This window comes from Thalassophryne amazonica, chromosome 13 (genome assembly GCF_902500255.1).
Source record: "Thalassophryne amazonica chromosome 13, fThaAma1.1, whole genome shotgun sequence".
NCBI classification, from domain to species: Eukaryota; Metazoa; Chordata; class Actinopteri; order Batrachoidiformes; family Batrachoididae; genus Thalassophryne; species Thalassophryne amazonica.
In genome coordinates, this window is record NC_047115.1 from 40898666 (window position 1) to 40924928 (window position 26263).

Sequence of the window (26263 nt, forward strand, 5' to 3'; positions counted from 1 at the left end):
CGTTTAGTTGAATGTGTATTACAGGATGAAGCGAGCGGGTGGTGCTAGACCTGTTTTACGGTAAAAGACTTTTACCGGGATACGCGATGAAACACAACATACACACCTACGTGTTTTTTTTATGATTTTTTTTAAGAAATTGAGACAAAACTTTCGTGTTCGTTACTTATTTTACAGCTGTTTAATTATACGGGTTTTTTTTTAAACGTAGCACAATTATTTTATTGTCTGAATTTTCTGACGTCATGGGTCAAAGTTGAATAATGCACGGTAGCAGCAGCTATGGTAGTAGCATGATTGCTTGAAAACAGCTTTTATCTTTAATTTCTATCCGTGTTGCAGGACCAGCTCTTTGGCGATAAAGGGACACACAAAGATGTTACTGTATTCATTACGGACGGCTATTTTTTGCGGCAGCCGAGATGCTGGAAAGCTCTTTAAACATAGCAATGTGAGTATGGCTAGCTAACATGAGCACTAAAAAAATCAAGTCTGAACTGCAGCAATATGCTTTGTTTTTGTTGTGGATAGTTTTTAAACTTCAACACTGCTACAGTTACAGAACACTAGTTACAGTCACTCTATTTGCTAGCAGGTGTTTAGTTATATTGTGACCCACCACATTCTGTGACAGGAAAGTGTAGCGATTTTGAGATGATTTCCCTCTTTTATTAAAATAATTGTTGGTTGCAATCCGATTGTTTATAACTTGTTTAGTATTTTGGAAATGCTCTTCAGCTTTCGTATTTGTCAAGGCGATAAATGCATTCAGCGGATGTCAGCAAGTCTTCAGAATTCAATTATCCTGGCTTCACGATGACTGAAAGTAAAGTTGGAAACGTTTGAGTTCCGAAAAGTGTGCATTCACTTGATTAAGTTGGAAAACAGCATGAATGCCATCAATGAGATATGCGTGCTTTATTGTTGTCTCTACAACAACAGCATAAATAAGTCATTACCGCAGCTTGCTGTGGGTGACCAAGATCTACGACCAAGTGTCTCTAATCAAAGTATTTATTTTTAGTACTGACTCATTGAAAATACATTTGTGTAAGTTGAACATGTTTTTATGTTATTTTTACCCGGTTCTTATGCAAGATTCTGCCCCTTACCAAAAAACAAACCATTGTATTCCTCATTTTGAGTTTATTAAAGGTCAAGTTTAAAAACCAGGCCTGGGACCCTCACAGACAGTGTACATCTTGTGAAAGGCACACGAAGTAGCTTGTACAACACTTTTATACAATGTGGGTGTTAACAATGGGTGTGGCTTAGTCTCTCATTTCTAATGTTACTGGCTCTCACCAACAGGGAGATCTCCGTGTCTGTAACTTGGACATATGATGAAGTAAAACTTAACTTATATCTCTCAGAACTTCCAAACAAATAACACAAATACTTGATAGCTAACATAAAATAAAGAATTAGCACAGATATTATCTAACAATGTTATTTGTTTGCATTTGACACCTGAAAAAATACTACTGAAACAAATCTAATCATTCAGTCATTATGAAAAGCACATAACATGTTAATCAACAAATTGTCTAAAACATATGCATCTGGTTTCTAAATCTGTCCTTCTCAAGCTAAATCTAACTCTTCAGCTAAATATGTCATTGTGTTGTGCTGCAGACTGTAGGTCATATTGTTGGGTCTCCATTAAGTTTTTTGTGTCTTTCTTACATATCAGCGGAGTCCACTGTTGCGACAGTGGCTCATGAAGAGACACCAGAACACAGCCAGAGGTCAGACAGGTCCCTCTTCCAACTCAGTAGCTGTTACTGTTCCCAACGCAGCTACAAATCGGATTGTAGGTCGCTGGCTACTTGGCTGCAGCGGGCTGGTAGTTGGAGCAATCGTCTTGGGAGGTGTTACAAGGTGAACTAACTTAAAAGTGGTACCGCTCTGTTACTTTCTTTCTGTGAAAATGGTGTTGATACATTGTTGTGCATTCGTTTTATTTATTGTTAATTCAACAGACTAACAGAATCAGGGCTTTCCATGGTTGACTGGCATCTGGTGAGGGAGATGAAGCCCCCGCAGTCACAAGCAGAGTGGGAAGCTGAGTTTTCCAAGTACCAGCAGTTTCCTGAATTCAAAATGTAAGACCTCCTTTAGTTATTTAGTTTACATTCAGACACACATAAAACTCACCTTAAAGGTGCACCCAGTGACACAGCTGTAACACAGGCCATATGTAGCTACAGTGTGTAGGATTTAAGGGTGTTTATTAGCTAAAATGGAATGTAGCATTCATAACCATCTGTTCATGAGTGTATAATTACCCGCAACAAAGAATCGTGTTTTCATAAGCCAAGGAGAAGCCCTTCATGGAGGCTGCCATTTTGATACAGTTGCCCACAAGGGATATACTTACTCAGCCTTTAGCATTTTGCAGCACAGCCAGAAGAGTGAGGGGGTGGGAATCAGTGCTTGCTTGACTGTACATTGTTTGCTATTTGCTAATAAAGGCTAAGAAGCTTGAAAACCCCAATTTTTGTGAAATGGAGGGTCATATTGCTTATCACATGAGAAGACAAGTGAGTATGAATCCTCATCATCAAAGAAGTGAAAACATAAAAGGATACAAAACAGTGACCCTATCTACAATTTCACCACTAGCTGACACTGTATTCTACACACTGTAACTTTAAATAGATAAACTAATAATGTTTTTAATGAGGTGTCAGTTCTTTTGGAGAAATTGGAAACATTTGAAAAACTGAAATTTTCCTGGAGTGATAAACCATCACTAGTTTATCTGTAGTTATCAGTTGTGAAACACAGTTAACATCTTCATTTATATGTTGTGACTTTGTATTTCAAGATCGAACCGTGACATGACACTGGCAGAGTTTAAATTTATATTCTACATGGAGTGGGCTCATCGTATGTGGGGCAGGCTGGTTGGACTGGCGTACATTCTACCCACCGTCTACTTCTGGAGGAAAGGATACTTCACCCGTTCGATGAAGGGACGAGTGCTGGGGCTTTGTGGATTTGTCTTCTTCCAGGTGAGAAACAAAAAGAGATTTGGTTTTGTTTTGAAAGTGATTTTATTCACTCGGTTGCCCTCAAGCTGCTTCTAAAAGGAAAGAACAAGAATAGGTAAAGTATAAAAAAAAATTGTAAAAGTAAAAACAGATGAACCAGTGAGGAGGAATTTGAGTACACATCAGAAGGAATAAGTGGCAGTACTGTATTTTCTGGTCTATATGTCACATCTGAGTGTTGGTCCATATGCCCAGAAATGTGTCACAGAGAGAAAAAAACATGTATCAGTCTATAAGTCTCATTTATTTTTGAAACATGGTGCTGTTGCTTCATGCAACAAGAAGGAAAATTAACCTGTACATTATTAATTTATTAATCAAACACCATATTAGTGAGCAGAAGCTAAAGAGCTAATCAATATTATTGTGCCAGGCACAAAGAACTCAAGAGAAAACCGCTTCCGCTTGCCACCGAACAAAAAATGTGTACACATTTACCTAACTAAATGTAATTAAACATTTTAAAACTCCAACACATTTTTAAAACATTATAGTTAGCATTACCTCAGCCTAGCTGTCCTCTTCATTGAGGTTATGTCTGTCCCACAAAGTGTAAACAAGTCTGGTGCTGAGTAGTGTGAAGGTAATTCTGCATTCACATGTGTATGGTTATTCCTTCTTTTTTTTCCAAGAGTGTGGTCTTTCAGTTTAAGAGCATGATTTATTAATTGTGCTTGTTTTCTAAGACAGCAGTCGTCCTCACTCAGGGCTTCTTTTGCTTGTTTTACTTTTGGCATCCAGCTTAATGATGCAGTCCAGCCACATTCTGCTCAGAGTGTAGATCACACAGGGTTTCATTCAGATCAGTACACAGGAGCAGCTTGTTGCTCCTGTGATAATACTATTTTTTTGACATACAAGTGTCTTCTAAATTTAAGATACAGCCCCCCCCCCCCCCCCCCCCCCGAAAAAAAGTGACAGCCTGCAAAATATGGTAAATCAATAATACATATCAGGTTGCATTCACATCAACCAGAAAGATTACTTGTCATATTTTGTAGAGTCATGTTGTTTGTGTTGTTGGCTGGATGGAGAGATGTTGCTTTTCAGTTATTAACAATTAGGGTTTGAATCTTGTGTAAACTCTCAGGGTCTTCTGGGTTGGTACATGGTAAAAAGTGGCCTTGAGGAGAAACCAGAGTGTTATGACATACCCCGTGTCAGTCAGTATCGTCTGTGTGCTCACCTTGGATCAGCATTACTGCTCTACATCGCCAGTCTGTGGACGGGACTGACCATGCTGCTCCCTGCACGCAAGGTACTGAGCCATCTAACAACAAGACAAAACTCCTGTTAAAAAGTGCTCAGACCTGATGATGTTTTTGGTGGGGTTACGTTATCATGTGCTGCTTTGAATTTCTTGTGTTGATTTGTTGAATGATGGGTGACTTGCTCTCTCTCTCTCTCAGCTGGAAGAAACCAAGCATCTCGTCCAGCTCAGGAGGTTTGCTAAGGGGGTTGGTGGACTTGTCTTCCTCACTGCTCTTTCAGGTTTGTTCTATCATCAAATTCAATTTGAACTTAATCATAAATTGAGATTGCTACTAGTTATATGCACATAACTATTCATCAGCTACCCCTTTATTTGTGTATGTTTTACATCTTCAGACAAGTGTGTGTTTGTAATGAGTCAAGCTTTGAGCAAATATTCAGTGACATCACAGGCATTAATTAATTGACATCTTCAAAACAGAACTGGAAGACAGACTACACCTTGAGATTGAATGCTAAATTTCTAAAAACAAATAATTGGAACTTTATGGATAAGCTGCAACTACAGATTGCTGAAACAATATATATGGACAAGGATACAGTTTTGTTGTTTTGCCTCTCCACCACCACAATTGAATTGTAGCAGTCAAGATCTGCTTGTAATATGGACTGTCGGCTTTAATTCAATGAGTTTAATGATTACATAGCAAAACCACAGTCAGAGAAGTCTAAAGGTAGTACTTGATAACAGTAGTACTTATATTTTCTTTGTGCAGTCATTGTACTTTGAGGACACCTGATCCTGTCAGATCTCAAACGTGAAGCAGAGTAGGTTCTGGTTTGTACTTGGCTAGTAGGCCGCTTAGTACGACCAGTGGCTTTGTATCTTTCTTCACGTAGAACTGTATTTGTGTCAGGAAGCGCATCCAGTGTAAAACTTGTGCCATATCCCAGTGTGGATCTGTACTGGATCTGCTGTTGCGACATTGAACAACCAGGGGCAGCCGAAAAACATAACTTAGATTTAGTTTGTCCAGTTACTTATGGCCTTTGAAAATAAAGGGACTGTGTATTAGAAAGCAGAAAGTTTGACAACATTACCAGAATGTTTGACCACATTACAACCATTTTGGCGTCCCTTTACTGGCTTCCTGTTGCTGCAAGATCAGATTTTAAGGTACTGTTATTGTCTTATAAAATTGTTCATGGGCTTGCACCTCCCTATCTGGCTGACCTGGTAAGGCCCTATATACCAGTTCGGGCCTTGCGTTCGCAGGGTGCAGGACTTTTATGTGTTCCCAGGGTGAATCAAAAGTCTATCGGTCACAGAGATTTCTCTTGCCATGCTCCAGCTCTGTGGAATGATCTCCCGGCACACATACGACAGTCGGATACTGTGCAGACTTTTAAATCACGTTTAAAGACTCATTTGTTTTCCGTGTTTTATCATTTGTTTTATTGTGTTATGATGTTTTTATTCTTGTGTTCTTGTATGGTTTTGTTTTTTTATTGTTTTTATTTTTTAATTCAGTTTTCTGTTTTTATTATGCTGTGTGAAGCGCCTTGAGGCGATCTCATCTCGAATTGGCAATATATAAATGAATACATTTGATTTAGAATGTCTCTAGTTCTTAAAAGATTAATGTAGTGTTTTTGTTGAACACTGTGAATTAAAGCTAAAATTCTGCATGACAAGTGCGTCGTTTTTCAGTTTAACTTTATGACAGTGGCAAACAAATGCAGCATTACTACTATAGTCACTCTACAAATACTGCTTCTATGTGCCTGACTGTAATATAGGTTTTGTGTTAATTGTGAAACCATAACTGTCTTCCTGCAGGTGCTTTTGTTGCTGGTTTGGATGCTGGGCTTGTTTATAATACGTTCCCTAAAATGGGAGATCGATGGATTCCAGATGATCTTCTCGCTTTCTCACCCAATGTCATCAACGTGTTTGAAAACCCCACAACTGTTCAGTTTGACCACAGAATTTTGGTATAGTCTTTACAAATGAAGTACATCTACATTCCTGACATTTCATTATTTGAATAGAAATGTTTGGTTAAGTTGACATTTATGACATCACATCAAATCTCAGTCTTATTTTTAACAAAAGATTTCAATTTGCAATTTAATCTCAAAGTGTAAACAAATCTGTAGAGAATCATTGAAACACAAACTAGTAGATTGTTTGCTTGCATTTATCCTTTCATATTACAACCAGATTCTCATTTTTACAGCCATTGATTTGGAGAATTATTTAAATCAGTTCATTTGAGCTGAAAAGAACATAGCACTGTGTTTTAAATAGAATTAAAATCATGTAGCATGAAAAAAGTTTATTATTGTTATTATTAATAATAAACTAAGAAATCACATGTACATAAGTATTCACACCCTTTGCTCAATACTTTGATACACATTTAGCAGCAACTACAGCCTCAAGTCTTCTTGAATATGATGCCACCAGCTTAGAGCACCTATCTTTGGGCGGTTTTGCCCATTCCTCTTTGCAGCACCTCTCAAGCTCCATCAGGTTGGATGGGGAGCATCGCTGCAGGGCCATTTTCAGATCTCTCCAGAGATGTTTAATCGGATTCAGTGCTGGGCTCTGGTTGGGCCACTCAGTGACATTCACAGAGTTGTCCTGAAGCCACTCCTTTGATATCTTGGCTGTATGGTATGGTATGATTTTATTTCTCAGGGACAGTGCACAATAATACATTGACCTAAAAAAACAGGAAAGATGCATTGTGCCAGGTTATAGCAAAAAATACTAATTTCCACCTGTAGTCCCTGGACAGGTTGATGTCTAACTATAAATAACAGCATTTGTAAATGAAAAGAAAATCCATTTAGCACAAAGGCTATTGATACTGTAAACATATAATACCTCACCCCTCAAGTATACCATTCATAAAAACTTTCAACATTTTATCAATTCAAAGACATATACAAAAGATACCACTTTGTTCACACTCACACTTATCATATATACATATATATATATACACATATACACATACGTGCACACACATACACAGTCACACTTTTCAAACATCTTCACACTATATTCTCACGCTTACATCATATATACACTCTGTATGCACTCTGTGCTCTCACGTGCACACACTCATACGCATGCATTTATCAGTGGTGGGTACAAACTTGCTTTGATAAAAGCCATTTCTTTGTCAGCTGTGCAAACATTGGAAAAGTTGTACATTTCATTATGTTGTTTGGTAAGATATTCCACTGACTAGAGACAACAGAAAAGGCAGATTTGGCAAAAGAGGTCCTACATTTAGCAATGCTGCCTGCTTGTCCTGCTGAAAGATAAACAGTTGCCCCAGTCTGAGGTCAGGAGCACTCTGGAGCAGGTTTTCATCCAGGATGTTTCTGTGCATTGCTGCATTCAGCTTTTCCTCAATCCTGATTAGTCTCTCAGTTCCTGCCCCTGAAAAACATCCCCACAGCATGATGCTGCCACCACCATGCTTCACTGTGGGGATGGTGCTTGGTTTCCTCCAAACATGACGCCTGGTATTCACACCAGAGAGTTCAAACTTTGTCTCATTTGACCAGATAATTTTGTTTCTCATGGTCTGAGTCCTTCAGGTGCCTTTTGGCAAACTCCAGGCGGGCTGCCATGTGCCTTTTACTAAGGATAGGTTTCCGTCTGACCACTCTACTATACAGGCCTAATTAGTGGATTGCTGCAGAGATAGCTGTCCTACTGGAAGGTTCTCTTCTTTCCACAGAGGAATGCTGGAGCTCTGACAGAGTAGCCATCAGGTTCTTGTTCACCTCCTTGACTATGGCCCTTCTTCCCCAGTCACTCGGTTTAGATGGGCAGCCAGCTCTAGGAAGAGTCCCACTGGATCCAAACTTCTTCCATTTCTGGATGATGAAGGCCACTGTGCTCATTGGGACCTTCAAAGCAGCAGAAATGTTTCTGTACCCTTCCCCAGAGTTGTACCTTGAGACAATCCTGTCTCAGAGGTCTACAGATAATTCCTTTGACTTCATGCTTGGTTTGTGCTCTGACTGTGGGACCTTATATGTAGACAGGTGTGTGCCTTTCCAAATCATGTCCAATCAACTGAATTTACCCTACGTGGACTCAAGTTAAGCTGTAGAAACATTTCAACGATGATCAGTGGGAACAGCATGCACCTGAGTTTCATGGCACAGGCTGTGAATACTTAGGTATGTGTGATTTCTTAGGTTTTTTATTTTTAATTAAAAAATTAATCTCAAAAAACTTTTCACATTGTCATTATGGGGTATTGTGTATATAATTTTGAGGGACAAGAATGAATTTCATCCATTTTTGGAATAAGGCTGTTACATAACAAATGTGTAAAAAGTGCACCCCTGTGAATACTTTCCGGATGCAGTGCGTGTGTGTACTTGTATATTTTCCACACCTCTTCGGTTAGAAAGTTAACAGCTGTTGATGTTTTAATTTATCAGGGGGTTACCTCGTTGGCAGCAATCACAGGTCTGTATCTATACTCAAGAAGGATGATTCTGCCGAGCCGGGCGAAGATTGCAATCAGCCTACTTGCAGCAGTGGCTTATGGACAGGTGGGCTAACAGCCAGACACATGCGAAGACTACTTGATTCGTTTAACTTACCTGAACATCTTTGTACTTTTCAGGTCGCTCTTGGTATCAGTACCCTCTTACTTTATGTTCCCACTCCAGTGGCAGCAACCCACCAGTTTGGCTCTGTGGCACTTCTTTCACTGGCCATTTGGGTCCTGGCAGAGCTTCGCAAAGTCCCCAAATAAGTGTATTTATTTCTTTTCAAGGACACATTCTGCTAGCCCTGTGTTGGGCTTCCAAGAGACATTGTGAAGGAGTTGTTCAAAAGAAAAAGGGAAGCACTAAAAATAAATGTTATTTCCTCTTTCATATTGAACTGCATGTGCATCTGTCGTAGCACATGGTGCTTAGCATCACATGTGAACAACATGCTGTGGAAAGCAAATATTTCACCAAAGTGCCATTTGAATGTTGTGCTTAAAAATGTTGAACATGTTAAAATTATTAGTGAAGAAATAACTCTATGGATGCTTGTTGCACTGAATTATCGTGACCAAAAATGCAGAAAACTATGAATGCAAAAAACAAACAAAACAAAAAAAAAAAACCCAACAACAACAAAAACACACCTGCATCAATTCTACAACAGGTAATTGCATCAAAAAATATCTTGCAAATTGGGGGTGGAGGAGTCTTGTAAAGAGAGAATGCAGCACTTGTTCCAGTTTAATAAAATGTGTTTGCTGCAAATGTACACAACAAACACAAACCCTTTGCAAAGCTCCACAACACAATGAAAGTCATAACAACACAAAAAGGAGCTGTTGCCCAGAGAACTTTAACTGATGGACCGCTCCGTGCATCATGATGTTCCATTCTTTACCTGGTTGACTATATTTTCACATTTTATTGTTTTGTGTGGAGTACATTGAAGAGTAGAAGTCTGTTAAGGTATTCTAGGCAAAACTGTTGTGGAGCTTTAAAAAAGCATTTCTGTGTTTGCATGTGTTATCTGAATTTGCAACAAACACATTATCAAGTTAAATTGTTGCATGTGCTGTAGATTATGTTTTTGTTCTCTGTGATTGCAAACATTTTTTCCCAGTTTGCAAGCCTTTTTTGCAGCACTCTGCTCTTTAAATGTGCAGGTATTTTGTATTTTTAAACTTTCTCTGCAGTTTCAAGTGTTTTCATTTGGAAGTGTTGTGGTCCCTATGAGAGCATTGTACTTAATAAATTATAACATTATGCAGTGTTTGTTTCCTGCTAATTACAACAAGCAACAATGCGTTTTCAGTTTTCTTTGTATGTGCGTGTGTATGCTGTTTTGTTTTTGTTTTTTCAGGATGTGCTTAAAGGTTAGATTTCCACAAACATTCGAAAATTCCTTGTTTTAAATGGAAGTTTGTACCTTTTAATGAAATCTGGTCTGATGACTGTGATATGGTTGTTTTGGACTCTGCATGCATGGTTATGCAACTTACAAGTAAAGTCCTGTTGTTACAATGATGATAACCTATGAAGCAATGTTTTTTGATGCTTTCTAGTATCAAATCAATCACCCATAATTTTTGCATAGTAACTGTAGTTTTTATTGTATCTGTACAAAATATACACATTTTTCAGTAATGTAACCAGTTGAGACTCACTAAGTAGACAGTCAGTACAACAGGTTAGTAGATGAATAACTAGACACAGTACATGCGGGTACAGACAGGCTTTACTTGAGAATAGGAATGGGAGTTAAAAGCGCGAGGCAAGGAACAATCAGAGAAAGATGACTTATTCCCACAAATGATAAAACTTTGAAAATGCTGAATTGAAAAAAGAAAAGTTTCTGAAGTGCGTATTTCAATGTGGGGTTTTTATACCCTTTTATACTGTGCTCTCAGTGGGTAAGTAGGTAAGGTGACGATACGTGGTCGGGAATATTATTGCTGTTCCATCTTAACCTCTGTAGCAGACGCTGCAGCTTGATGCCTCTGATACTTAGATTTAAGAAGTGGTCCCAAATTCTCCTTTGATCATTCACCAGATTAGTGAAAAAAATTACAATGCGGTTTGGATATTGTGAGAGTTGTCTCTGATTATCCCTTGCCCAGCGTCCCTATACAGTCTCTCCCTCTCTCTTCACCCACATGTGGGGCTGCTGTGTATGTCTTAACGACGGGTTATATACCTTTTTAAAATATGTGCCTTTCTCTTTGGTGTTACAGAGAGGAGGAGAATAAAGTGGGCGGGATTCAAAAAAATAAAACAGCCGTTTTTCTCATGAGTAACACATACATACTATGCCTCTAGATGACTGAAATTGACAAGAGCTGCAGCAATTAATATGTTGTTCTTAAACTATTATTAATAGCCACTATTTTGGTCACCAATCATTTTGAATCTTTCTTTGGAAAGAAACGTTCAAATTCTCTGATTTCAGCATCTTAAATGTGATATGTTGTAGTTTATTACTCCTTTCTGAAATTAAACAATATCTTTCGGTTGTGAACCAAATTGGGACATTTGAAGACGTCAGCTTGGGCTTTGTTTTTCAGGAGGAGAAAAAGCGGTGTGTAAGATTTTCTATAGCTTTGACCCCCTTCTTAATTTTTGGCACTTTATACCCTTTACAGGTTGGAGTATTTTTAAATTTGTAAAATATGACAAAACATTTTAATTCAAGTTGGAAATTTATTGGAAGGATTTATGGTTAAGATTTACTGGTAACTACTAGGATAGGCTCCAGCCCCCCGTGATCCTTAACTGGAGTAAGTGGGTATTGAAAATGAAAGGATTTACTGGTAAATTAATCAAAAGGATAATAAACTAATCAGGAAAACAATAAGTAGACTATTTAAAAAATATTAAATTAATTTAAAAAAGGATATATTAATTGATTACAAAATAATAGTTGCCGCCCTAAAACTGATGAAGTTTACTTTAAATTCACACTGACCTGTTATCTAATGACTTGCCTTTGCCTAGTTACTGATTGACTAGTGTGAGAATGTTGAGAAAAGCTGGGATTGTCAAAAACAGCTATAGTGCAATACCCCGTATTGCCTATTGTCACGCCACTGGGAACACTAGAAAACAGGCAACGGACACCTACAACTAGGACTAAAAGTTTAGAAGGCCAGGAATATTTCTAATCAGAATTCCATGAATGGTGGTGGTTGTATTCCCACTAGAGGCTTACATACTGAATAAGATTGATGACATTTCATTCTGTAACACACACGCACAAAAAGGGTGAGGCACCTGTGATTGACAAGGACAGACAAGCAGACTTTGCAGTATCTTTGTAAATACATAATTGGATATTAGTGACATCATCATGCGATACTGAAATCCGTCCACTCTTCGAATGGCCATCTGCGAAATGTCATTTCTTGGGCTTCCCCAACATTATTCCTCCAAGAAGTGTCGGTTACTCATGTGTCCACTAGATGGTGATATGTTCATTTTTATTTCATCTCTGGGGCACTAAGCAGTCCAGCAGGTCCAGGGTGGTCTTACCCATTGTGAGGAAAAGGTGTTGAGTGATTTTTAGATAGCAGTTTGGGGGCAACTTCCTCCCATTTGACCAAGATGGGTGCCATTTGTTCTCTCATCATCAACAGTAATTAATAAAGCAGTTGGGGGGGTGCTTCAGTGTGCCAGAGTCCGCAAGTCAGCCTCTTGTCTTCTTTCTCCCTGTCTCTGGGGGAAAATAATGTTCTGCATGGTAAGGATGGGAGTTGGGGAAACTCCATTGTTTGGGAAACCCCCCCCCCCCCCCCGAAAAAAAGGCCACTGGGAGTCTAGGGGGTTAGCCTCTTACTGCCCTCTCAACAGGGATGCCCAATAACGTGCATGTGAAAGGATGTCCACATACACATTCATAAATGTTCAGTCACCTCTCACACCCATTCCCCTCCATGGTGCCCATGTCCTCAGTGGTCCAGACCTTCAGATGACGTTGTCAAACAGCTGCATGGACTGCATGATGTTCTCATCCTAGAAAGAAACAAAAGTTTGGATTAGGGTTTCTCTCTCACCACTCATGTGACTTAAATATCTGTTTTATTTAATTATAGGGCACGGGAGGTGAGTTTGTAGTAAGCATGCTTTTCAAGGTCAATTTCAAGTGCCTCTACATAATGTAGGCAGTTTACAACTGCTCTTGACAGAAAACATGCAAATTCAAAACATTTGAGAACTTACATGTAGAAGAATGTCAAAACAAAAGACAGCTAATAAACCATCCAAGCAGGATATAGGCTCCTCTCCTCTAGGTGGGGCTATTCTTAGTCAATATTTCAAAACTAGGCCAATATCTGTGGGCTGGAAGACAGAAAGGGCTTTGACATCTGACCTCACTGACATTGACCCTAACGATTGTCCTTTGGTGAATTCTTACCTGTGCAATTCCAGAACTCACATCCACATGTGCGCAAAGTTTTGTGGACAATGGAGTGAATTTTTTTTTTTTTACCCCAACGACCTTGATATTTTCCTAAATAAACCCTTGAAGGGCAATTCTGGGATTGACTGTCATCCATATATCAAGTTTGGTGGAAAATGGCCAAAAGATCTTGAAGGAATATAGGAACAACCAGACAGATTGCCCAGAATTTTACCTTTTGATCCCAATAACCTTGACTTTTGACAAAACCAATCCCTTAAAGGCAATTCTTGGGTGAATCTATAGAAGACCTACATTTCTGGGCATATCTGTTGGCTGATAATATTGGCTGCTGTGAGCATTTCACAAACGTACCTGAATTATTTTTGCTGCTATGAAAACTTTTATGAAATAAACAATGCAGGAAAACAGAAAAGTGTGAAATGCCACTGTTGTGATTGGTGTAATTCATGTTTTGCCCAAAACACAACCATGATTAATTAGGAGACATAACACAATCTCTTGGGACCCCACACCTTAAGGGCCTTTCACACCAAGAGCGCAAAACACAACACACATGCCTCTAAAACCCATTATTTTCAAACACCGTGTCGCAGTGTGACATGCAAAAACTGAGCTTGCGCGACACTCCGCTGGGATCGTGCACCGCCGCTTGACGTCAAGCTGACCACGATCAAAGTTCAACTTAATCCAACTTTCACCGTCACACACTGTGATGTAGCTTCACACATCTAATACAAATGAGGCATCAGGCCAAAACAGGGAAGATGATAGAGTGCAGAAATGTGTGCCAGAGGAACATCAGAACTGCTAATTTATACACAGTTTTCTAAAAAAAAAATCCTTACAAATGTTTTTTGTTTTTTATTTCAAGATTAATGTCTCATTACTGTCTGATTACTGATTTCTTACATTAGAAACCTTGTAATTAAAATATTTTTAATTAAAAATAAAATATTTGATGTTCATCTAGAAATTAATACCATAATTTTTCTGTTGTTTCAGTTGAGATGATTTTTTTTAACATAATAAACCCTTGGATATTTATTTTTAGATAAATGAAATAGCATGAAAAGTAAAGTGTACATTTTGAAGTCTGGTAGATTCATTCAATCATTCATATCTGCATTTCAACCAGGAAAAAATACACTGTAAATAAATATAAATATTATACACAATAGGACATGGTATAATAATGACTGCAGTGTATCTTTTAATCAGGATTTCTCAAAGTACCATAAACCTCATGATGAAATCATTTTATAATTTAGTAATTGCAACATTTAATTATGTCCTCGTTGGCTATGTGATTACTTTTGATGTTGTAATCAGGACAGAGTAATTAAATATGATAATTAAATGACTAAAATATGAATTTGACTGTTCAAGTGATTGTGAATGCTTTGAAATTTTGCCTAATAGGGGTGGGGCTTTGTCTACCTGTGCAAGTGTCTGACTGACTGAACTTTGATTTCATGGACATGTTTAATGAGTCATTCATTTAATGTTATAATGTAAAAGGAAACAGCTTTTTCAAATAATGAAGTAGCTACTGTTTAAAGAGTAATTTTATTTAGATGTGAAGCAGCAGGTTTTGGTTTTCAGAGATGACAGGTGAGCTGGACTCTCAGGACATTTAACCAGATGAAGGTCTGTTCCGCAGCTTCAACCTCTTGGTGGAGTTTTTGATGACACTTTCCTCACATTTTGAAGAGCATAGATGTTCGCTTCTTCTGTCTGAACTTCAGCTCCAAGTTTTGAAGTGCATCTGTATTTGCAAGGGTCTCTGCAAAGCAAAAGTTGAAATGGTCCTGATGTGGGACAAGTGAAAAAATATATTTCTTAAAATATAAAGAAACACAAACCAGTGATGTACTGTTTTCTTTAAGGTGTGATTACTAGATAGTTAAAAAAAAAAAATAAGTAAAATGAAGTTGGGATGTTGTCTAAAATGTAATTAAAAACAGAATACAATGATATTTACATTTTACACAACGTCCTAACTTCACTGGGGTTGTATATAAAGCTGAGCCTGTTTTTGTAGTCACAGCAATAACAATAAAAAAACTATTATGTAGATTTATTTGGTAAAAATAAAAAAAGATCAAGCAATTTACAAATATAAAACGTTCACTCAGCTTGACTGAGTGATTGATTCTGCAGCAAAGGGCTAAGCTATTGTTAGCCGATAAATAGCTGGTGCACTAATGTAATGTTTTATTTTCAGATTACTCACTCACCTCAGACAAATTTGAAGAAGCTCTGTTGCACAAGCTGCACGTATGTATACGAGGTCTGTCCAAAAAGTATCGGACCTTTTTATTTTTTGCAAAAACCATATGGATTTGAATCACGTGTGATTGCATCAGCCAAGCTTGAACCTTCGTGCGCATGCGTGAGTTTTTTCACGCCTGTCGGTTGCGTCATTCGCCTGTGAGCAGGCTTTGTGTGAGCAGTGGTCCAACCCTCTCGTCGGATTTTTATTGCGAATAAATGTCTGAACGATTTGCAGCTTTGCTGCATCAAATTTTTCCAGAAACTATGAGAGACCTCCAGCTGGACGCCATTCGTAAAATTCAGATGGCTTTCAGTGACGATTTTATGGGGATTACACAGATTAAGGAGTGCTCCAGCCAGTTTAAAGACCGCCCACAGTTGCTGAGAGCGCGCCGCGCTCCGAGCGCCGATCGACAGGCTCAAACCCCGCTGAAACAACCAGATCATTTCCAACGTGAAGGCTTTTTTGTTGATCTGGGACATCGTCTGACTTTCACAAAAAAGGCAGAAGTCGTGGACATCAGCACTTTTTCGGCACATTCTACTGTTACAGGAGTTTTTTTCATGGAAAGAGAAGTGGAGGATTGCACCACCGTGCTGCTCATGCCGCGGGACAAACCCACCTCCGTGTTGGTCTCACAGGACGGCTTTCAGGTGGCTTTCAGACAGCTTCCGGTTGCTTTTCAGTCGTGTGAGTATCCGAGAAATTGTGCATGAGCTGGACATGCCCCAACATGTCCTGTGAGGCTTCATCACGGCTTTGCTTTGCGCCATGCGGCTCCGCCGCGACGCGCGGAATTCCTCCGCTCCTCTTTCCATGACAAAAACTCCTGTAACAGTGGAATGTGCCGTTCATTTCTAAACTGGACGCTGTCTTGATACGGTATGTCGTTTGACTAGCTCAGGAATTGCAGAAGACGTGGACATCAGCACTTTTTCGGCACATTGAGACAGACATGCGGAGGAATTCCACGCGTCGCGGCTCACACAAAGCCTGCTCAGAGGCGAATGATCCAACCGACAGGCATGAAAAAACTCACGCATGCGCACGAAGGTTCAGCCTTGGGTGATGCAATCACACGTGATTCAAATCCATATAGTTTTTGAAAAAATAAAAAAGTCCTATACTTTTTGGACAGACCTCGTATATCCAAAAAAGTGAAGAATTTAGGATTGCACGTGTCTGCTCTATCACGCTGGCTGCTGTCTATCTCTCTCTCTCTGACTGGGTCTTGCCGGGCCGGCCTCTTCAGACCCGCCCGGCCTCTTCAGGTCCACCAGGTTCGCCCGGCCTCTTCAGGTCCACCCGGCCTCTTCAGGTCCACCAGGTTCGCCCGGCCTCTTCAGCTCCACCTGGCCTCACTCCGAACAAGTCGCTAAAAAAGCTCCTCTAAACAGGGTGATGTCTGTCACACATTCTTCTGCTTTGTGCTCCTTAATCTTGTGGCTATGACTTGCAGACTGAGTGCTTTGCTTTTTATTTTCGCTTTTTCCTGGAACACATGACTTTTCACAAACATGGTGACTGCAAGAACCTCCGGCACAGAAACAGATTCCACCCTTATACGCACTCTGTGCATGCGGAAGTAGCAAAATGACCATGCTGCGCGCTCTGTTTGAAAGGCCAGATTATGCACAGTGGAACTGCACTATGCATTTTAGACTGTGCACTATAGATCATCAACATAAGTGTTCAACATATTCACGGGGCAGAATTTTGCTTGTGCTTTTCAGTCCAATTGTGTGAGCTGTACTTTCAACAAGTGGACTATAGTTTTTAATTTGCCAACCAACATGTACAGTCATGTACATATACTGTATATATTCTGGACAAAGCCTGTGTGACGTCACCAATATGTTTTTATATGCAATGGTTCTCTTAAGGATTTGCTTTCATGTGGAAGTTACGAGCCTTCATTCGAGGCACCTAATGGATCAGGATACGGATAGCTGCTAAAAGTGGTAATGGTGTTAGCATACAACATTAAATAAGACAACAGAGGAACATCCCAGATGATCCATTAAGGCAATTTCATGAGATGTAACGTCCGTTTCCACTTTCAGTGGTCCTGTTGTGATCTAGCCGTCCCAGGGAATTATGGCTTGACCATTATTTATTAACCCGATTGAGAATAATTACTCTTTGTGACAGCTAGATTACAGCAGGACCACTGAAAATGGAAATGGACGTTACAGTCTCATAGAATAACCCATCAGGACATTTGACCACGACAAATCATATAATTCCAGGTGTTTGTAATAAAATACTCCAAATGAAACAGACACAACTTCCACAACAACTAGTTGCTGCATCAAGCGGACAATGAGTTCCCGACACAGAGTTGGAGACGCTCAGCAGTTGTGAGTCAAAGCAACTGCTCCCCCAATAGGAGAGCGTAGTCTTGTCTGAACCCTCCGTGATATTGCGGGATTTGACCACTTACGGGGACCTCCATTTAATATATACACAACATAACTTCACACGGATAAATGGTGTATGGTTTTTGACTGCAATAACCGAAGCAGTCGCGAAAAGTATATTTTTGGAGAAGAAAAGGCGAGGACATAGGCGATGTCATGTCAGTTAGTGTTAGTTTACACTGCTAACCAGATTAGCTCCGTTCTCTCGCCTCCAAAACCACCTCGACATGTTTGTGCTCCGGATCATAAACAAACTGCAACACATGTCCACACACATGAGAAATTACGTCATATGCATCATATTTGACCCCTTTAGCACCCGCCCCTAAACGAGACCGCGCTGCCCTATTATACATAATGTTACAGCTTAAAATAGCCTAAAGTAAGAAATTACAAATAAATAAATAAATAAATAAAAGTCACCCTCATACAGTTGTCAGTGAGGGGGAAACTATCTATAGAGACCAAAACAGTTTTTGTACCAGGCTGTAAATATATTTATTTCTGCTCTAAAGTTGGACATCATAACATGGGGTTGAATGGAAACCTGCTTGCTTTTAGAGCCCGCCTCAAGCAGCCAGTCAAGGAACTGAAAGTTTTTCTTCTTCCGCTGGGGCTTCATCTGAAGCCGCTGAAGCTTCCTGCTTGGCAGTACGGTGGATTAGTGGTTAGCACTGTTGCCTCACAGCAAGAAGGTCATTGGTTCGATTCCCACCTGTGGCCTTTCTGTGTGGAGTTTGCATGTTCTCCCCGTGTTAGCATGGGTTTCCTCCAGGTGCTCCGGTTTCCTCCCACATTTAAAAACATGCAGGTTAGGTGAACTGGAAACTTTATAATTGTCCACGTCTCCCTTACAAAAGAGGTCTTGAGCTCAATGGGACTAACCTGGTTAAATTAAATTTAAAATCATGTAGCTGTGTGGGGTTTGGATCAGTTGGAGTAGTGTTTCTCATGCATACATGCATATTGTTTTCATCTATCCCTGGTTTGCCAAAAGCTGTTTAGCTCATTCAGGTGTCTGTTAGCTCTTGTATGTCTCAGAATGTCCCTCAGGTGCTTGAGGACCATGATTGGGAACCACTGAGTAGAATGGTGGTGGTGATGAGGAACACAGGCTGAAAGTAGGCTTTAGAAGAATAAATATAAATTGTCTGGTGGGGCTACTGAAATTCTTGGGGCAGGGGTTACAGCCCCTCCCACGCCACCTTTCAGCCACAACCTGCCTGAACATCGACTTTTCTACCTTACCTTTTTACACGATTCAATGAACTCCTCTATGGTGACTACCCCATCTTTATTCCGGTCCATTTTCTGAAAGAAGAAGACAGCAGCTTGAGGACTACTCATAAGTACTTTTTATATTTTCTTCTTCTTTTCTTTAGCCTTGCTTCAGGGATTTTAAATTATCATAAAATGCAGCTATTACACAGTGAAGAATCATGAGTTTGACCTGGAAAAAAGTCTCCACATGTTCTCTTGGAGCATCATCCTGCATCGTGGGATATGTGTATTTCCCCATCATGTCATAGATAGATTTCATGATATCCAACATTTCCTGAAAAGTGTCAGACAACAGGGAGAAAATGTTATTAGAGATGCAGAAATTGTCTTACTAACCTACTTGTAGCAGTTAGTGAACATTAGCATGTGTCTTACCTCTTTGGTGATGCAGCCGTCTTTGTTCAGGTCATAAAGATTGAATGCCCAGTTCAGCCGGTCATTTATGGTCCCTCTCAGGATAATAGAAAGGCCAAATACAAAGTCCTGTGGGACGGGGGGGAGGTTGATTGTGATATTTTTGGAACTTTTCACACAACAAATTCAGTAAAATCCTCATCACGGCACAGCGCTCTAATCTAAGAGGGAATAAATATTTGTATGTTTACAGCTACGGCTGCAAACTTCAGTGGAAACAGTTTTGCTTTTATATCTGAAAGGGAGCCGGTATAAGAATAGAGCTCACCTCGAAACTGACCGAGCCGTTCTTGTTCGTGTCGAAGGCTTCAAACAGGAAGTGTGCATACATACTTGAATCTGCAAAGGTAAGAAAACTCACAATAACCCGCCTGCCCTCAAAGCATGAAGGTGCTCCTTTGAACAGCTATGATTAGCAGCAAGCTAAATATAGCTTAGATATAAAAATAATTTCAAATACACCTGGAGGCAAGTGGTTAAACTCTATTAAACGAAATATGAACATGAAAAACTGCTCTGGCTCAGAGTGCACGTGGAGATTAATAATTCATGAGGTATGTTCATTTTTTTAAACACTGCACGTATGCCCCACGCAGTCACTCATCATTTTTTTATACGTCAAATTTATGTATTGCAAACCAGTTGAGATGATAAGTTTACTCACCCCCCTGAGGAAAAAACTGGGAGTAAATATTCTTAAAGTTCTCCTCGTTCACAACACCACTTGGACACTCCTTGGACACACAATGGAGAAAACTATTAGTTCTTATGTACAAAGAACACTATATATATACACACACACACACACGTTTGTGTGTGTGTGTGTGTGTGTTGGCCCAAATACAAAACACCCCTGATCATAAGATGACCTTTTTATTCAAAGACAGTTTTTCTTTTTTGGAAAAATACTTTCTGAAGACCAAATTTTCTCTGTATGCTCATTATTTTCACCCACAAGGACGTCAGAGATTTCCTTGTAGGGCCAAGGAAGTCAAATATGGAGATTTTAAAAAAGAAAGTTAAAGTTTTAAAACTGGCGGAACTAAAAAGATGTATGTTGTGGGGCGATTCTGCTGTTCTCTTCATTAAAAGTGAGAGAGGGTTGAGGAAGAGTGGCCGAGGAGGGAAGCTTTTTTAACGACCTGAATTGTGGTCATCTAGTGGTAGAACAATCATTCAAATTGATTTAAAGATAAAATCTCTCCTAATGCAGTTTGAGGAATCAAATAGACATTCTGAAGGACACACTTGTTTCACAGGTGTTTGGCTCCGCCTACTGCAGCAGATGTATATAACATGTAAAAATCTGGTCTGTGAATATAAGAGGATCCCACATTTTTCAGATTTCAGATTCTTTATTTTCATTGTAACCAGTACAACAAAGGTAAGGTGCAAGCCTTTCAGTGCAAATACGAGGTCTGTTAGAAAAGTATCGGACCTTTTTATTTTTTGCAAAAACCTGATGGATTTGAATCACGTGTGTTTGCATCAGCCAACCTTGAACCTTCGTGCGCATGCGTGAATTTTTTCACACCTGTCGATTGCATCATTTACTGGTAAGCAGCCTTTGTGTGAGGTTGTGTATAGTTCGCTCGGCAGATTTTCATTGCAAGGAAAAAGACGGAACGACTGGAGCAGCGCCGCATCAAATTTTGCCAGAAACTGGGCGACAGCCAGGTGGAAACCATTCGGATGATTCAGTGACTTTTCAGTCGTGTGACTATCGGAGAAACTGTGGAAGAGGTGCGCATGTCACAACATGTCCTGTGAGACTTCAACACGAAGGTGCTTTTGCTCCGCCGTTAGCAGCTTCGGCACGAATTTCACTGCCACTCTTTTCATAGTAAAATCTTCTGTGACAGTGGAATGTGTTGAAAAAGTGCTGATGTCCACCTCTTCCGCAATTTCTCGGACAGTCACACAATGGTCCCGCATCACCACAGCATTCACTTTGGAAATGATCTGGTCATTTCAGCATGTTGATGGCTGCCCGGAGCGTGGCTCGCTCTCCACCGTTGTACGGCCATCTTTAAACCGGTTGTACCTCTCACGGGTGTCAGACAAAGAAGGCAGGAGACAAATGCAGGACTCACTTAGTAGCTCTAGTGCAAGGAAGCGTTTACTGAGAGGCTTAGCTGGGTACGGTACACAGGAAGGCAGTCCAAGAAAAGCAAACAAGTCCAAAATGTCAGGCAAAGGCGTGGTCAAAAAATACAGGCAGGCAGTCCAAACACAAGGTGGAAGCAGGACTTAGACAGAGCGAGGTACAGAGCTTGAAACAATGGCACAGGGCACAACGATCAGGCAAAAACCTGGTGCAACCAGTGGTGTTTAAATACCCCCAGCAGAAGGTGCAGAAAGACCCAGAACAAGGCGTGACCCAATCACAAAGAACCGCCCCCCACCAAGCTCAGAGAAGGCAGCCAAGAGACATACAGACCAGAAAAACCCAAGCAAAGCACCCCCAGCCAGAAAAGCAACAAAATCCAAAACCCCACATTTACAATAGAGGGCAAACACAATACATGACAGGACTCCCCCCTCAATGGCCGGCCCCTGATGGCCCGGGGGACCCAGGATGCCGAGCGTGAAAGTCCGTGATCAGTCCAGGATCCAAAACGAAACGAGAGGGGATCCATGAGCGTTCCTCAGGCCCGTAGCCCTCCCAGTCCACCAAGTACTGCACCCTCCTCCCACGCCACTGAGACCCCACGAGGCGCCTCACAGTAAAAACCGGCCCCCCGGCCACAAACCGGGCGGAGGGTGGGGGAACGGCCGGAGGGCACAGAACACTGGACCGAGCAGGCTTGACCTGGCTGACGTGGAAGGTGGGATGAATTCTCATAGACCGGGGCAGACACAGACGTACCGAGACCGGATTAACCACCCTTGAGATGGGGAACGGCCCCACGAACCTGGGAGCAAATTTCCTCGGCAGACCTTGGAGGGACAGATGCCGGGTGGCGAGCCAAACCTGTTGTCCCGGGGAGTATCTTGGTTCCTGGGTCCTCCTCCTGTCGGCCGCCTCTTTGTAGGTCGCCGAAGATCATAGCAGTGTTCGTTGGGCCCGCTCCCAGGTTAGGCGACAATGGCGGATCAAGGAGAGGGCCGAGGGCACCCGGGAGGTCAAGTCTGTAGAAGAGAACAAAGAAGGGTGAAACCCATGTGATACGTGGATAGGAGAGTAGCCAGTAGAAGCAGATGGCAAACAGTTGTGTGTGAGCTCTATCCATACTAATTGAGATGACCAGGAAGCTGGGTGCTGTGAGGCGAGAATACGAAGTCCCTTTTCCAACTCCTGATTGACCCTCTCAGCCTGCCCATTAGCCTGAGGGTGATACCCAGAGGTGAGGCTGGAGGTGACTCCCAGGAGACGACAAAACTCCCCCCAAAAGTGTGAGACAAACTGGGGCCCTCGATCGGACACTATGTCCTGTGGGAAACCGTGTAATTTGAACATGTGGTTTAACAAGGTCTCTGCGGTTTCTTTGGCTGTGGGAAGCTTCGGTAGCGGTATGAAATGGGCCATCTTGGATAGACGATCTACCACTGTAAGAATTACAGTATGTCCCTTGGAAGGAGGCAATCCGGTAACAAAGTCCACTGAGATGTGTGACCATGGTCGGGTGGGGACAGGTAACGGATGGAGCTTGCTGGTTGGTGATCGGTTGGACGGCTTGTGCATAGCGCAAGTAGTACATGCCCCAACATATGCCGTGACGTCAGAGAGTAAACGAGGCCACCAAAATCTTTCCCGGATGAGTGTGGCTGTCTTTCCTATTCCTGGATGGCAAGCGAAACGGCTGCTATGTGCCCAACAAATCACCTCCCCCCTGAGGCCCTCTGGTACGTACAGCCTCCCCGGAGGGCAGTCCTGAGGTACAGGAATACTGCGCGTTGCGGACCGGACTTTGGTCTCAATGTCCCAGGTAAGAACCGAAAGGAAGCAGGATGTGGGCAAGACAGACCCCGGTTCAGCCATTTCATCCGATGGTTCTTCCCGACGAGAGAAAGCATCGGGTTTACCATTCTTTGTTCCAGGCCGGTATGATAAAACGAAGTTAAAACGACTAAAGAAAATGGACCATCTAGCCTGTCTGGCATTGAGTCGTTTTGCTGAGTGCAGATATTCGAGATTCTTATGATCGGTCCACACCAAAAACGGCACTTGTGCCCCTTCCAACCAGTGGCGCCACTCCTCCAAGGCCACTTTAACCGCCAACAGTTCGCGGTCACCAATATGATAATTACGCTCAGCCGGAGTCAGTTTACGGGACAAAAACGCACAGGGATGTAATTTCTGATGAATGGGATGGACCTGAGACAAGACGGCACTGATCCCTATGTCGGAGGTGTCTACTTCGACCACAAATTGTAGGGCGGGGTCAGGGAGGAGCAACACAAGGGCCGTAGTAAAGCGTTTCTTTAGGACCTGAAATGCTTCCTCACACTCCGGAGTCCAGCAAAAGGGCCGGAGTACTGAGGTGACATTATGCAGAGGGGCAGCTACCGCGCTGAAATTTCGAATGAAAAGTTTGTGAATCCAAGAAACCTTTGGACCTCCTTGCGATCCTTAGGTGTAGACCAATCACGCACAGCGGCTACCTTAGCTGGGTCCATCCGGATGGACCCTGGTGTAATTATAAATCCTAGAAATGATACAGTAGACTTGTGAAATTCGCATTTTTCTGCTTTTACATATAACTGATTACGTAACAGGGTCTCAAGCACGGTACGCACATGTTGAGAGTGTGTTTCAGCATCCGGGGAAAAAATCAGAATATCATCGAGATACACAAACACAAATTTACCCAAAAAATCTCGTAGCATGTCATTAATCAGGTTTTGAAATACCGCAGGTGCATTGGTTAAACCAAAGGGCATGACTAAATATTCATAATGGCCAGTGGGAGTATTGAAAGCGGTCTTCCATTCATCTCCCTGTCTGATTCGCACTAAATGATAGGCATTGCGGAGATCGAGCTTGGTGAAGATTGTGGCGCCTTCTAGTAGTTCAAACGCGGAAGCTATTAGGGGCAGGGGATAACGGTTCTTCACAGTGACGTCGTTAAGCCCACGATAGTCAATACAGGGACGGAGTGACTTATCTTTCTTTTCTACAAAGAAAAACCCCGCCCCTGCGGGAGAAGATGATGGACGAATCAAACCGGCCTCCGAGGATTCCCGGATGTATTCGTTCATGGCGATGCGTTCAGGACCGGTCAGAGAAAATAGTTTTCCCCGTGGGGGACTCGTGCCCGGAAGTAGCTCAATGGCACAGTCATAAAAACGATGAGGTGGCAGTGACTTTGCTGAGTGCGGTGGGTGATGTGACCCAGTACATGACCATCAACGGCATGCATAACCAGCGGCCGTGTGAGACGGTAAAGTTTGAGGTGTAAAGACCTGGCGAGAGAAGATTGCACTAAATTCACGTCAGAACCTGAATCAATAAATATCGGAACTGAATATGACGAATGATTGGAAATTAACCTGGCCGTGATCACGTTTTGAGGAGTGACAGAAGTAATAGAATATTGACTCACCCGGCGTACCCATTGTGTCCGCATGGGGGCACCCCTGGCTTGGCACTCAGTGACCACATGACCCGCCTGACCACAATAGAAACACAATCCCTGGTCTCTCCGACGCTGCTGCTCCTCGGTGGTCAGCCGGGTACGAACCCAACTGCATCGGTTCTTCTGAGGCTGCATGAGACGAGCTGGAGCTGGAAGCCGAGGACCCGACGTGATGAGCGGATGAAGATTCCGAGAGCTGGGACAAGGCACGCACGTCTCGTCGGGGCAGATCCGCCAGCCGGCGATCAGTGCGGATGGCTAACGCGATTAGCTCATCCAGTTGTTCCGGGAGGTCGACGGCTATCAGCTGATCCTGGATCTGTGTGGACAAGCCTTGGAAGAACACGTCGTGGAGGGCGGCCGGGTTCCACTCGCTCTTAGCCGCGAGAATGTGGAAATCAATGGCGTAGTCGGCGACACGTCTGTTTCCCTGCCGGAGACGCATCAGGGAACGGGCTGCCTCACAGCCCGGTGACGTGTGCTGGAAAACCTGGCGGAGTGCGGTCTTGAAAGCCTGGAGCGTTCCACACGCCGGAGACTGCCTGCTCCACTCTACGAAGCCCACGCTGCTGCCCGGCCGGTGAGGTGAGTTATGATGAAGGCGATCTTCGCCCTGTCGGACGGAAACATTGCTGACATTAACTCGAGGTGCAGGTCGCATTGTGTAAGGAAAGGCTTGACGTCTCCGGATTCCCCGGAGAAATGCTCAGGTCGAGACAGCTGGTTGCAGACGACAGGGGCAGCTGTAGGCAACGGTGGGCCCGCACTCGGTCCTGTCAGCGGCTGGTTGGTAGAGGCCGAGGTGGATGGAGCCTGAGGCGTCAGGGAGGTTACGAGCTGGTTAATCTGTGCGCTTACTGAGGACATGAAGGCGTCCTGTCTCTTGGCCAGGTCAGAGATACCGGTGCTTAGGACGGTGAAGCGGTCCTCTTGTTCTGCCAGCTGGTGGCTATGGTGACGAACAGCCAGCTGGAACGGGTCTGAGTCCGCTGTCTCCATTGTTGGCCTGATCATTCTCTCAGGGGTGTCAGACAAAGAAGGCAGGAGACAAAAGCAGGACTCACTTAGTAGCT

General features: G+C 42.1%; 2 protein-coding genes across 7 annotated transcripts in view; one reads left to right on the top strand and one right to left on the bottom strand.

Moving 5' to 3' along the window:
* Positions 1 to 276: 276 nt before the first annotated feature.
* LOC117524014 (cytochrome c oxidase assembly protein COX15 homolog) lies at positions 277 to 9396 on the top strand. 2 transcript variants are annotated; one of them, XM_034185728.1, is made up of 9 exons: positions 277 to 451; positions 1694 to 1881; positions 1983 to 2105; positions 2831 to 3017; positions 4147 to 4314; positions 4466 to 4547; positions 6109 to 6263; positions 8745 to 8858; positions 8979 to 9396. In XM_034185728.1, exons 1-9 carry the CDS (start codon positions 377 to 379, stop codon positions 9129 to 9131), a joined length of 1245 nt encoding a protein of 414 aa, XP_034041619.1. In that variant the 5' UTR covers positions 277 to 376; the 3' UTR covers positions 9132 to 9396. The 2 variants fall into 2 exon arrangements, with proteins under 2 accessions (XP_034041619.1, XP_034041620.1); XM_034185729.1 differs by having other exon boundaries at positions 281 to 451; positions 8933 to 9396.
* A 3320-nt stretch (positions 9397 to 12716) lies between these two features.
* The window catches only part of LOC117524015 (Kv channel-interacting protein 2), a 387777-nt gene continuing 374230 nt past the window's right edge, over positions 12717 to 26263 (bottom strand). For all 5 annotated transcript variants that reach the window (XM_034185730.1, XM_034185733.1, XM_034185734.1 and 2 more), the window contains 6 exons: positions 20276 to 20345; positions 19880 to 19950; positions 19573 to 19680; positions 19367 to 19471; positions 19165 to 19227; positions 12717 to 12809 (listed from right to left, as the gene is read on the bottom strand). In XM_034185730.1, the coding sequence (XP_034041621.1) occupies positions 12762 to 12809; positions 19165 to 19227; positions 19367 to 19471; positions 19573 to 19680; positions 19880 to 19950; positions 20276 to 20345 (465 nt within the window). In that variant the 3' untranslated portion in view covers positions 12717 to 12761. The remainder of the gene's footprint in view (positions 12810 to 19164; positions 19228 to 19366; positions 19472 to 19572; positions 19681 to 19879; positions 19951 to 20275; positions 20346 to 26263) is intronic.

Excerpts from the sequence above, each read along its gene's own strand:
- LOC117524014 (XM_034185728.1), top strand. The coding sequence starts at position 377 with ATGTTACTGTATTCATTACGGACGGCTATTTTTTGCGGCAGCCGAGAT. Across the intron at positions 1,882-1,982 it reads GTCTTGGGAGGTGTTACAAG|ACTAACAGAATCAGGGCTTT; the intron begins GTGAACTAACTT and ends TTAATTCAACAG. Across the intron at positions 4,548-6,108 it reads CTTCCTCACTGCTCTTTCAG|GTGCTTTTGTTGCTGGTTTG; the intron begins GTTTGTTCTATC and ends GTCTTCCTGCAG.